This window comes from Salvia splendens, chromosome 19 (assembly GCF_004379255.2).
Source record: "Salvia splendens isolate huo1 chromosome 19, SspV2, whole genome shotgun sequence".
NCBI classification, from domain to species: domain Eukaryota; kingdom Viridiplantae; phylum Streptophyta; class Magnoliopsida; order Lamiales; family Lamiaceae; genus Salvia; species Salvia splendens.
In genome coordinates this window covers 26217782-26230541 of record NC_056050.1, presented here as the reverse complement: position 1 = coordinate 26230541, position 12760 = coordinate 26217782, and the positions used below count along the sequence as shown (strand labels likewise).

The 12760-nt window shown below is 35.7% G+C and overlaps 2 protein-coding genes across 3 annotated transcripts; one reads left to right on the top strand and one right to left on the bottom strand.

Moving 5' to 3' along the window:
* The first annotated feature begins 6537 nt into the window (after nt 1–6537).
* On the top strand, nt 6538–8279 carry LOC121779726 (deaminated glutathione amidase, chloroplastic/cytosolic-like). Of its 2 annotated transcripts, none has more exons than XM_042177118.1 (2): nt 6538–7487; nt 7908–8279. In XM_042177118.1, the coding sequence occupies exon 1, from the start codon at nt 6575–6577 to the stop codon at nt 7442–7444; it is 870 nt and encodes a 289-aa protein (XP_042033052.1). In that variant the 5' UTR covers nt 6538–6574; the 3' UTR covers nt 7445–7487; nt 7908–8279. The 2 variants fall into 2 exon arrangements, with proteins under 2 accessions (XP_042033052.1, XP_042033051.1); XM_042177117.1 differs by lacking the exon at nt 7908–8279 and adding an exon at nt 7660–7820.
* An 839-nt stretch (nt 8280–9118) lies between these two features.
* On the bottom strand, nt 9119–12396 carry LOC121779724 (calcium-dependent protein kinase 10-like). The gene is made up of 7 exons (XM_042177116.1): nt 11564–12396; nt 11014–11157; nt 10769–10921; nt 10370–10485; nt 10080–10247; nt 9757–9987; nt 9119–9670 (listed from the first exon to the last, which is right to left on the bottom strand). Exons 1-7 carry the CDS (start codon nt 12213–12215, stop codon nt 9497–9499), a joined length of 1638 nt encoding a protein of 545 aa, XP_042033050.1. The 5' UTR covers nt 12216–12396; the 3' UTR covers nt 9119–9496.
* Nucleotides 12397–12760: the final 364 nt, after the last annotated feature.

Genomic DNA, 12760 nt, shown 5'->3' with positions numbered 1-12760 from the left:
GCAACGGTGTAAGAGGCGGCTGCAGTGAGAACAGAGAAGGATTAGGGGAGAAGAGGGGTTCAGAGGGGATGGGGTGTCATGAGGAGGAAAATGCGTGGATGCTCGCGCCATGAGTTGCACGCATGTGAGACTTTGTTTTTGTTAAAAAATATTTATGCGATTAAAATTAAATTTTGTATAACCGACTAAAAATAGAAATAAATGTACGAATAAAAGTTATTGCTAGTTGCTACAATGTGGTCATAATAAAAATTTGATTGTTGTTGATTAAAATTTAAGAAGAAAATCAGTTTAAAATAGGAAGGATTGGAATGGATTGGATTGAATTTTAATTTGAACAGATTATGCCTCACATATTAACACATTTTTTCCCTATTGATTAGGTGGATTTCTTAGTCACACAGTAATTCTATTTTGTGGTTAACTAAACGAATGTTTGTTAGGTGGAGTATTAATTACGCTATAACTAAACAAGAATAGAGAAATATGAGAGGGAATGTACCGATTGATGTCAAGCCATAACTAATTTAGTAACATTTGAAGGAGGAGATCTTTTCCTACAGTAAGTTTTGGTCATATATTACTAACTTTTTGGACTTAATAATGTTAGGGTCCCATAAGGTGTAATGCTTTGTTTGTCTAACTTGAGTCTAGTTACCATAAAAGTATTTTTTAATCCTTATATACGGCAGTGATAAAATGTAAAGTATATGTTAGGTTGAGATTTTTTTAGCTTAATTGAGAATTGAGATGCATTTTCAGCCACTTAACCACAACATTTTTGAAATGTCAAGTGTAAGTAGATTATGTAAACTCAGGGGTATTATCGTCAATAGTCTGCACATCAAATGTCAATAGCCTACACATCAAATGTCAACAACTTATAGTTGACATTATATGTGTTTAGTTGACATGAATTGTATATGTAGTTGACATGAATTGTACACATAGTTGGCATTATATGTATATAGTTGACATGAATTGTATATGTAGTTGATAAATTTTTTTTAAAAAACTAAAAAAAATTTAAAAATATATTTATTGAATAAAACGTACCATGAAATTACCATTCTACCCTTTCATAATTAATTAATCTAAAATATTTTCCATGTGGTAAATTCTGGACCACTCATTTAATAAAAATGAGTGGCTGATAATGCATCTCAATTCTCAATTAGGCTAAAAAATCTCAATTGATCACTACCCTATATATATATATATATATATATATATATATATATATATATATATTGTACAAACTTCAAACTCTTCAACACAGTATCAACACAATGTCAACAAATTGTAAACTTTCAAGATTTTGATGTCAACACAGTGTCAATACAACGTCAATCGTTGACATTTTTGTTGTTATTTTGTCATCTGTTAACATATTTTAACAGTTCGGATCATAGTTTGAAGTTTATACAATATTTAGAGTTTACATTTGATGATAGTTCTTTCTTATATTATAAATGTTTTCTTATTTCTCTTTCGAATCCAATTTTCTACTGCTACTTTCTTTCTAAAATTTCAGCAATCTCAGTCCTCAATTTCTGACAATTTGATCTTTATCAGGATCAGATTAGTGGTCTGACTTCACAGTTTGAATGTTCCAAGAATAGAATTTAAAAAATTATACTCTCTCCGTCCCAAGATAAGCGACTCACATTCATTTTTTGGATGTCCCAAGATAAGTGAGTCATTTTCTTTTTTTGGCATCCCCTCTCTTACTTTTTCTCTCTACTTTATTAACTCTCTTACTTGATTCACTTTTCACTTTACTAACAAAACCTCAATTTCTTAAATCCCGTGTCGGAAAATTTTGATTCACTTATTTTGGAACGGAGGGCGTATATGACATGAGAATATGAGAAAGTTTTCATTATCTACGTGTGTTCATAATTAATCATACAATCATCAACACATGGTAATATTAATAATATAAATATATTTCATCAAATAAAATACTTGATCGGTTGAATAACATGGGTCCATTATTCGAGAGACAGAGTGCCAATTTAATTGCATAATCCATCAACCTCTTAACGACTTGCAGTTGTTCTCATGTGCATTTATGTTTGGGGCCCATTAATCGGTTATCCATCTTGGGTTTCGAATTTTATTCAATCAAGAAAATAGAAAGAATAATAAATATGTAAAAATATCTACTCCTACTATATAAAATATTAAAATTATGTAACGAAAAATCAATACAAAAATGAAAAGGGAATTTGTTGAAAAAATCGTTAAGTTCAGACAAGTTTGAATCTGTCTCATAAAAACTAATAAGAGGTCGAAAAAATCATAAAAATTGGATATTCAACTATTTAACAGTAAAAAAAAAGTATAGCTATCTATATTTAACATAAATCGAAGATGTTTTTCAATCACAAACAATGGGGTAATAAATGATACTATTATTTAACTTATTTAACTATTTCAATTAAATTTTTCGACATGAGATAATTGTGAACGAAATTAGTTTTTAAAATTATAGACTGATTTTTTTAAATTATGGGATGAACTAAGATTAATCCCAATTTTATGATTTTCTAATTATTTGCCAAATGAAAATACATGAATGAGATGATTGATCTTCTCTGTTGATTTCAGCTTTTCCAATCATTTTTGTAGATATCAATAGTAGTCATTTTATTTTGTGGACCATGTCAATCATCATGTTTTTGTAAAAAATAGAGAAGTGGTTATTTTCATAGTTCAATAATCAGCTGTAGTTAATTTATTTTGTGGACCATGTCGATCAATAATACGTCTGATTTTATCAACTTATTAATACCATGTGTGTCTATTTTTAAACTTGGTGTATTTACTTAAATGCTACAGTACTCTACTACTACAAAACATTGAGCTAATAATTTCACTAGTGATTAATTATAATGATCGACAAATCGGACAATTTAAAATATACTTACGAAAATTTAACAAATCTCAAACAATTCCACCTTTACAACTTTAAAATTAATTAGTGTTATTAGACTTTAGTGGATTGATAATTTGAGAGTCACCGTTGCTGATGTGGACATATACTCCATCCGTCCCCCAATAATTGTCCACTTTAGTCCAGTAGGGTTTTAAGAAATATAAAGTAAAGTGGATTGATAAAGTTAGTGGAACATGAAACCTACTTTTATATATTATTTTTATAATAAAATGTGAGTGAAAGGAGTTAGTGGAATATAAAACCTAGTTACCATTTATGGTAAAAAGTAAAAGTGAACAATTAATAGGAGACGGAGGGAGTATATGTTCATAAATTAAAGAATCTTGAAGTAGGGCCAAATATCATTTACATAACTCGAGGGTAGACTAGAATTGCTAATTGAAATTTTATTCATAAAATTAATAATTTGTTATGTCAAGTGAAACTTTAAACTTGACTCAAATTCGATTAAGATGTGTAAAACATCTACACATGAAAAATCAGAAAATATTATAAGCTCGTATATTTACAGATAAATATCTTTAAGTTGAAAACACACTATATGATTTCTACCTTAGGTCATATAAATTCAAATGAGGTCCTAACCAGTTTATTAGCTTCCAAAAATATTACTCCATGATCTTAAAATCAAAAATCGATATACAAAAAAGGCCTTATAATATAGGGAAATGCTACGTGGCCATAATGTGGCCAGCCACACGGTGGCATTTTTGTAAATAAATATAAAAGTTGATGTAATAAATTATTAGTAATAGTTAATGCTAAGTGTGATTTTATGTAATTGCCCTTTTCCCACTATTTCGAAAACTATTACTAATATTTCACTTCAAATTTATTAATACAACATTCTCTCACCATAATAATGACAATTATTATTTCCAAGAAAAATTACTAATAAACCTTTATTATGCACAATCTTCTATACTTTAAAATAAATAATATATATATATATATATATGAATATTAAATAAATCCTACCATATATTAGTAAAAGATATCAATATATGATAAATAAATTATGCTAATAAGTATGTACGGTTGCATATAGTTAATATATTTTACGATCAAGTCAAATAAGATTAATTAATCTTATACCAATGTTACTCCTAGCTATTCTAATTTTGCTAGTCATTTTTCATGAATGTGCGTTATATAATTGTATTGCATATCATAAAATTACTTATATATATTATAATTGTATCATATAATCAAAAGTTTAATTTCATTATATATGTCACATATTAATGTTATAAATAATTGTATATTTAAGATTCTACTAATATATTCCCACAATGTATTATGTAAAATATACTGAGTACTAATGTAATGATATTACATTACAAAAATAACTATAACTAATTATGGCCAAAATAACTATCATAGGACACAATACAATTATATACCAATAACTAAACTTGATAATAATAATAATAATAATAATAATAATAACATAAACATAGTACTAATAATATTAACTTATATGGATAACATGGATAAACTTTATATGCAAAACACATCTAAAGGTCATGCCGTCATGGTACTAATAGGGTGAGTTTGGCAATAAATTTGTAATGATATATTAGTAGCATTGTACTATCATTATTATATAGTAGTTTCATTGTATGACAAACATTTAAATTTTTGTTACGAATACATACTATAGGCTATATTAATAAGACCAATAACAATAGTATTAAAAATACAAAATCATATTATTATATAATTGCTAATATATAGTATATTACAACATGGTGCCATGTAATATTATGAGCTAGTATATTATGGTCGCAATTATCCTATTATTATTTTAGGTTTGGCATGAATTTTAATGCAAAATTGATAAAGTAAGAGAGGTTGAGAGAAAAAAGAAATTAAAGTATTGTTATTAGGAATGAGTCCCACACTCATTAGTTTTCAAAATTGGAAAGAGAATATTTTTGGAGCGGACTAAAAAGGAAAGAATGCATATTCTTATAGGACGGAGAAAGTACTAGCTACTACTATTTCATATCCATAAATTCTCCGCTTAATTTAATAGAGGCTTAAAATTAACCAATTAGAAAGTCTGAAGGTAAGATATGACATGATCTTGTTTTTATACGCAACTCCAAATGGGTTCATCTGCATATAAATGGATTTCAATTTTAGATATATTTCTAGAAATTGCAGATGCATTGTACGTATTCTTATTTATAATAAAAAAATATTTTTATTACAAATACAAAAATATGTACAACTATTTTAATTATTAATGTCCAAGATTGATGAATTGGACGAAACTAATATCCTTTACTGTAAGTTGACATCTGATTTGTATACAATAAATTCCATGTCAACATATTAGGTACCCCATGATAAGATTCTATCTTATCTAAACATTATTATGCGTCATTTGCTTATATTTGAATTGGAAAGAATTACGAGTACTAGTATTAAAAAATTAGTATACTACTATACTCCCTATTTAATTTTACTCTACTCCCTATTTATGCACAGGGTAAATTAGTCTTAAAAAATTGATATTTTTTAGATGAACAAGTTTCAAGTAATATTAGCATTAAATGTACAGATTTTTATTAATATTTTATTTTTATGGGTGGCCATATTATGGCCATTTAACATCACTCTATAATATATTGTTATTTTAATCTACATCGAATTATAATAGTCCCTCCGTCTCAAGATAAGTGAGCTAAAACTTTTCGGCACGAGATTTAAGAAAATGAGGTTTTGTTAGTAAAGTGGAAAATGAATAGAGTAAGAGAGTTAATAAAGTAAAGAGAGAATGACGAAAAAGGAAATGACTCACTTATCTTGGGACGTCATAAAAAGGAATGTGAGTCGCTTATCTTAGGACGGAGGAAGTATTTAGTTTCAAAATAAATAGTATTTGGTTAATAAAATGGAATTTACATGTACCTTTTTGTCTGTTTAATTTACAAATTTAATTAATGAAACAGTACTTTAACAGTTTATAATCTTAAAAACGTTAGACTTAAAAAAATTGAAGAGCTAATAAATATAAATGGGCAGTTATAAGCGTACAATACATAATCGAACTTTTTTTAACATTTTACATTGAAAATCGTTTTATAAACATTAATTGATTTAAAATGAATTTCATACTAATCATTTTGCAACACTTCGATTTTTTTTAAAATTTTTGCTTATATATTTATATATTTAAGTAAAAAAATATTTTCTAATTAGATATTGTATAATTAATTCAAATCAAGCTCGAAATAATGTTACGATTCGACATAAAATTTCTATATCACTTCTTTCTTATTGCTACATATAATAAAATAAATAACAAAACTAATTTTTAATTAAATTCACTTAAATTTAAAAATTTTAAGATATTATGTACATATAGAATTTATGAACATTTAATAAGCAAAAGCCCAAGAATATACATTAACAAATTTTGTAGAGGCCCATAAAAGTCGTGCCCGACCCGAGATATAACCCATGCCCCGCAACATTGTTAGGGTAATCCAAGCCGTTGGATTTAAGTCAAACAGAGAAGATCCAACGGCTTTGAAAACTATACATTTTAACGAAGAAAGCTCCGACGCAGTCTTCTCTCTTCACTCTCACTCTCCGCCGCTGATGGAAGCAGCAGCCATGGCCAACACGGTGCGGGTCGCCACTGCTCAAATGACCTCCGTCAACGACCTCTCCGCCAACTTCGCCACCTGCTCTCGTCTGGTGAAGGAAGCAGTCACCGCCGGCGCGAAGCTGCTCTGTTTCCCGGAGAATTTCTCCTACGTCGGCTCTAAATCCGGCGACAGCATCACGATCTCCGAGCCAATTGACGGTCCGATCATGGATAAGTACCGCTCTCTAGCTAGGGATTCAAGCATCTGGCTCTCGCTCGGCGGATTTCAGGAAAGAGGATCGGACGATTCGCGTCTGCGCAACACGCACGTGATAATCGACGACGCCGGAAATATCAGGAGCAAGTACAGTAAGATGCATCTGTTCGACGTCGATGTGCCTGGCGGCGCGGTGTACAAGGAGAGCAGTTTTACCGAATCCGGAGAAGAAATCGTCGCCGTCGATAGTCCGTTTGGAAGGTTAGGGTTAACGGTTTGCTACGATTTGCGGTTTCCGGAGATCTATCAGCAGCTGAGATTCAACCGCGGCGCGGAGGTGCTGTTGGTGCCGGCGGCGTTCACTAAACCTACGGGGGAGGCGCATTGGGGGATTTTGCTCCGCGCGCGGGCGATCGAGACGCAGTGCTATGTGATTGCGGCGGCGCAGGCGGGGAACCACAGCGAGGAGAGAGAGAGTTACGGTGATAGTATGATTATTGATCCGTGGGGTAAAGTTATTGGCCGGTTGCCTGATCGGCTGTCGACTGGAATTGCGGTTGCGGATATTGATTTTGCGGTGATTGATTCGATTAGGAAGAAGATGCCGATCGATCAGCACCGGAAGCCGAGCGAGTTCTGGAGATCGGTAGAGGCGGCTTTGTGAGGTGGAACAAGCAGCTCTGTGGATTTCAGCATGTTCATGTACAGTATGTCCTTCCCAGTCTCACCTTTTAAATTCATATTGCTGTATTTGTATTTCTGATGTGCTTGAATTTATGATGCTGTTGAACATGAACATTGTGATAAGTTGATAACATTCTTTCTGATTCTGATATTCACATGTTAATATTGCTTATTCTTAACTATTTATATTGCCAGGCAAAACAATATGGATAAAGGCGATAAGAACACACCGGTAGCAAAACTTTAGAGGTTGTTTACTTTGGTTGATAGATTGATGAAACGTATGATTGTCTATTTGAAGCATAGGATGGTCAAGCAAGCTCAAAATTAATAAATCCATCAAATTAAATAGTGGATTTGAGATTATTTTTATCAATCCATCATATCACCCTAAGGTGATATTTGTCTCATATTTCCCTCATTCATGTCATCATTTGCAATAGGCAATCAATGGTTTGGTGGACTGCGAATTGATTGGTATCTTGATGTCTCCACATCCGTTCATGTGATCGAAACAAAATAAAGGAAATGAAGAAGTGTATTCAAACTTGATCTTGTGATATGATCCTTTGGAAAATGCATTATTGCTAGGTGGACTATCTCTTGATGGATAATCTCTTCAAACTTGATCTTGGTGATATGATCCTTAGATAAATGCATTATTTCTAGGTGAAATATCTCTTGATGGATATTCTTGGAATCTACATCTAGGTCATCTTGAATATATTCGTGTTAAGAGGGACTCGAGAAGTGTTGTAGATTTCTTTTTGTTGATTGATCTACATTCGTTCATGTAGACATTCTTGTTTTGTTGATTCACCATGTCTCATGCATGCATACACATGCCATCTGTTGTGGTGAGTTATCCCTTGGAATCAAGAATGTTACCGTTTGTTGCAAGTCTAAAATTAGTTCATCACCAAGTCAACTAATTGCCTTGCTAACTAGTGTTGATTAATAGTTGTGGCCGTTGCTCGAATAAGACCAGGTTAGTTGTTGAGTGTTTATCGCAACATTTACTTATCTGAACGTATTTTGCTGGTCGGAGTAAGATTTTTAAGGCTATGTAGTCGCCAATCGGTAGAAGTAGAGGCTTGACTCAGAGGTTATCTCAATCCACGTTATATGAATACTGGGACTTCTTATATCAGTTTGTCGATTCAACATGAAGTTATTTGGATCATAAGAGCATCCGCAATGGTGCGGATGTCCTGGCGGATTTCCCAAAAACACCTCTTGCCACGTCATAAGGACCTCCCACTGCACTGCCACGTCATAAGGACATCCACAATGACGAACATCCCCAAGGACATCAACAAAAAAAATAAAAAATCGGGACATCCGCCGGGATGTTCATCGTGGCACCGCAATGGCGGACGTCCTGGAAAGCCGCGGATGTGCGGTGTCCACAGCCGACGTCCTCGTCCGCCCCTCCCTCGCCTAATGGCGGACGTCCCGCACAGATGTCTGGCACGCCGGTCCGACGTCCGGCGGGACATCCTCCATTGAGAATGCTCTAAGAAACTTATAATTTGAAAACAAGTACTCCATGAGTATTTAAGTTTTAACACTCCTGTACATTAGGGGAAAGAATTTGCCCTTTCCAGAAGCATGTATATAGAAATATAATCAAAATAAACTAGTCTACTCAAGATTACTGTAATAAATCACTGCATAAATGAATCTTTCCAGCGTTTAACAGTTAAATTAACTGTTTTTGGTGCTTAAGGGGAGAGAGAGAGATTGCAAAAATATACAGCACAAACAAGGGTACCTCCTTACCTTTAAAGCCTTATGAACAAAAGAATTAGCACTCACTATATCACATCATCCCCGAGAGTCCTCTGCTCGTCGATGAAAACCATTTCCAACCAATGGAGCATTGCATATCGAGAACTCAGAATCGCAACGAGACTCCCCCTTAGAAGCCCCTCCACATTCTGAAGCCTCGAGTTTTCAAAAGATAAACCGGTTTCTTTCCAGCAAAAGGGGTGATGTGGCAGAAATCGAAAATATACAAGAACTGAAAATGTTAAACCACAACCGTTTGACCTGTAAAACCATCTCGGAGATGCAGAGAGCCGTCTTTCATCAAGTTTAAGCTCAAGCTCTTAAACCTCTCTCTTGAATACTGTCGCGACGCCTTTCTCCAGTCCGTCCCTGTTTTCATCATTGCCACAAACTCATCGTAGCTAATCCGCCCATCCTGCAAGAACCCCACATACGATAGTGAGCACTCACTTATAGATGATAGATATAGAAGAAGATGACGAGAATTTAGGGCCTTCAAACCTTGTCGGTATCAACATCGCGCATGATGTCATTGAGGACCTCAAGTTCGGGTTCACCTGAGTCGCCCACTAAAGCTTCTCGTAGCTCGTCTAGCTCTATGTACCCACTCTCATCTTTGTCGAAGAACGTAAATGCCTTGCGGAAATGCCCCTCGTTCTCCATCCTCTGTAGGTGGATTGTGACTGCCACAAACTCTCCATAGTTCAACACACCGTTCCCATCAACATCTGCCTATTAAATTTAGAGATAATAGTTCTTGAGTTAGGACACTTGCAGTGAACTAAACTCTTTAATAGTTTCAAAATTGAAATTCGGCGACTTACCACATCCATCAGCAGCCTTATCTCAGGATCTGGAAGCTGAGAACCCACTTTCCTCATACCAGCTTTTAGTTCCTCAAATGTTATCTTCCCGTCGTTGTCAGTATCCATCAAGGCGAACATATCTCTAATTATTTCGACCTCTTCAACAGACAAATGTTCCGCGATTACCTACACAGTCGCGTTAATCGTTACGACAGAGTGAAGTAACTATATTTCCTAAACTCTGCTGGGGAAGAACCTTGTGAAGCTCAAAGTCTACCAATGCAGTCACATTAAGGCTAGATGCTTACTCTCAATGCTTTCTTCTTGAATCTATTCATGCCAGAAAATTGCTTGAGTCTTGCTCTCACAATATCTCCCAACGGTACGTTTGGAGCCTTTTTAGCATTTTGTATCCATGGATGATCTGCGCAGAAACAAAATGCTGCATAAATTCACATGTCTTGATTTGCAAGATTAGCAAACTAAATATGTTCGGATACTCATTTTTTACCCGAACAAATATCTTTGCATCAAATTTGTTCTCGTACTACAAGAGTGTTATCGAAAAATGGATATGCATAAGTGACACTTTCCATGGATTGCTAGAAATTTAGGGTTACTTGAGTACGTGTTTGGGAAAGCTCACTAGAACAGCTAGTTATCAAGAGAGGATCGAACATTATGTTCCGAACATTAATGAAACTCACCGAGAACCTGCTGGGCTGTCAAACGCTTTTCGATTTCTGGCTCCAGCATTTGCCTAACAAGGCTTTTTGCACTTTCAGAAACCTGTGGCCAGGGCTCCCTCTTGAAATCAATCACTCCTCTCAAAATCGCAAGCGCCACACCTTGCTCGCTTTCTGCATCAATCAAGAAATAGAGCGAAATCTCATCAGTTACCGTGTTTATTGCCTCATAGATTCGAATCTAGACCACAAAGAGAGGAATATACCGGCCCAGAACGGAGGAACGCCACACAAGAGAATGTACAGAATCACTCCAGCACTCCATATATCTACTTCGGGTCCGTAGTTTCGCTTCAACACCTCCGGTGCCATATAATACGGACTCCCCACAATTTCAGAAAACCTTTCACCTGTTTCCAGAAATGGTAAATAGAGCAAAATTTAAGCTCAAACAAAAGGAAAAACACATAATTATATCAGAACAATCCTCAATTAGAACTTAAATGTCATGCATCTTATCTCTAAATCCTCGATTTGTATCAGAATAATCCTCAATTAGAGTTTAAATATCATGCATCTTATCTCCACATTCTCGTTGTGTCAGAATAATCCTCAATTAGAGCTTAATTATCATGCACCTATCTCTAAATTCTCGATTTGGATCACAACAATCTTCAATTAGAGCCTATGTACGATGCATCTATCTCTAATTCTCGATTTGTATGAGAATAATCTTCGATTAGAGTTTAGTTATAGTGCTCCTTAGTTCTACAAAGCTTTCTGAATTTTCAGAAACAGAGGAAATCGGAAACGCACCAGGCTTGAAGAACACCGACAATCCGAAATCGATGACTTTGAGCGCCGAATTCTCCTTCTTATTCGCGAAAAGGAAATTCTCCGGCTTCAAATCCCGATGCATAACGCCGTTGTGGTGGCACATCCGCACGACCTCGGCGACGGTCCTCGCCACGGCGGAGGCGGCCCTCTCGCTGTAGTGGCCGCGCGCCACGATCCGGTCGAAGAGCTCCCCGCCCTCGCAGAGCTCCATGACGAGGTGCACGGCCTCAGCGTCCTCGTAAGCGGCGCGCATCCTCACGACGTTGGCGTGCTCGGGGAGGCTGGACATGATCTCGACCTCGCGGCGGACGTCCTCGACGTCGACGGCGGTGCGGAGCTTCCTCTTCGAGATCGACTTGCACGCGAGCGCCTCGCGCGTGTCGCGGTCGGTGCAGAGGTAGGTGATCCCGAACTCGCCGCGGCCGAGCTCGCGGCCGAGGACGTACTTGTCGGAGATGCGCGGCGAGCGCGGCGCGAGGTGCTTGAGCACGCGGATCGGGGCCGGGGAGCGGGCGTAGGGGTTGGGGGAGTGCTCGCCGTGGTGGTTTTTGCGGGGCTTTTTGGGGGTTTGGGGCTTTGAATTGGAGGGGTCGGATTCGGGAGGGCGGATGCAGGCGTTGCAATTCCCCATGGAGGAGTGTTGTGAGGTGGAGGAATTTGAACGGAGATAGGAGGAGAGGCGGCGGCGGCGGCGGCGGCGGCGCCGCCGTAAGTGGTGGAGACTGGAGAAGACGGAGGAAGGAGAAAAGGTGGTTTATTTGGGGGAGAGATGAGAAAACGCCGCGTCAATTTTGGAGGAAAAGTTTTGGTTTTTGAAAACGGAGTTTTAATTATGTTTAATATTTAAATATATTTTCTTGCTTTTTGCATACTTACATTTGTGAAAAATCGAAAAAATTGTGCTTCTAATCTATATAATGCGATCTTTTTAATTTCCATTAATTTATCAATTAAAAAAAATCAGTATGTGTGTGATTTTCATTTCTAAATTGGGTAATAAACCTAACAAAAGTGTGATAACTAATCATTTCATCATATACCTAACGTATAATCAAAAATTAATTATCTTTTTTTTGGTTGGGCGATGAATAAAAAACAAATTGTTAGTCGGTGATATTAATGGTGATTTAACTCTTTTTGGTGGGGATGTTGGAGCCGTGGAGTGAGGTTTGCGGC

Coding starts and splice junctions, on each gene's coding strand:
- LOC121779726 (XM_042177118.1), top strand. CDS start 6,575: ATGGAAGCAGCAGCCATGGCCAACACGGTGCGGGTCGCCACTGCTCAA.
- LOC121779724 (XM_042177116.1), bottom strand. CDS start 12,215: ATGGGGAATTGCAACGCCTGCATCCGCCCTCCCGAATCCGACCCCTCC. Junction 10,486..10,768: donor GACAGCCCAGCAGGTTCTCG/GTGAGTTTCATT, acceptor GTTTCTGCGCAG/ATCATCCATGGATACAAAAT. Junction 9,988..10,079: donor TAAGGCTGCTGATGGATGTG/GTAAGTCGCCGA, acceptor TAAATTTAATAG/GCAGATGTTGATGGGAACGG.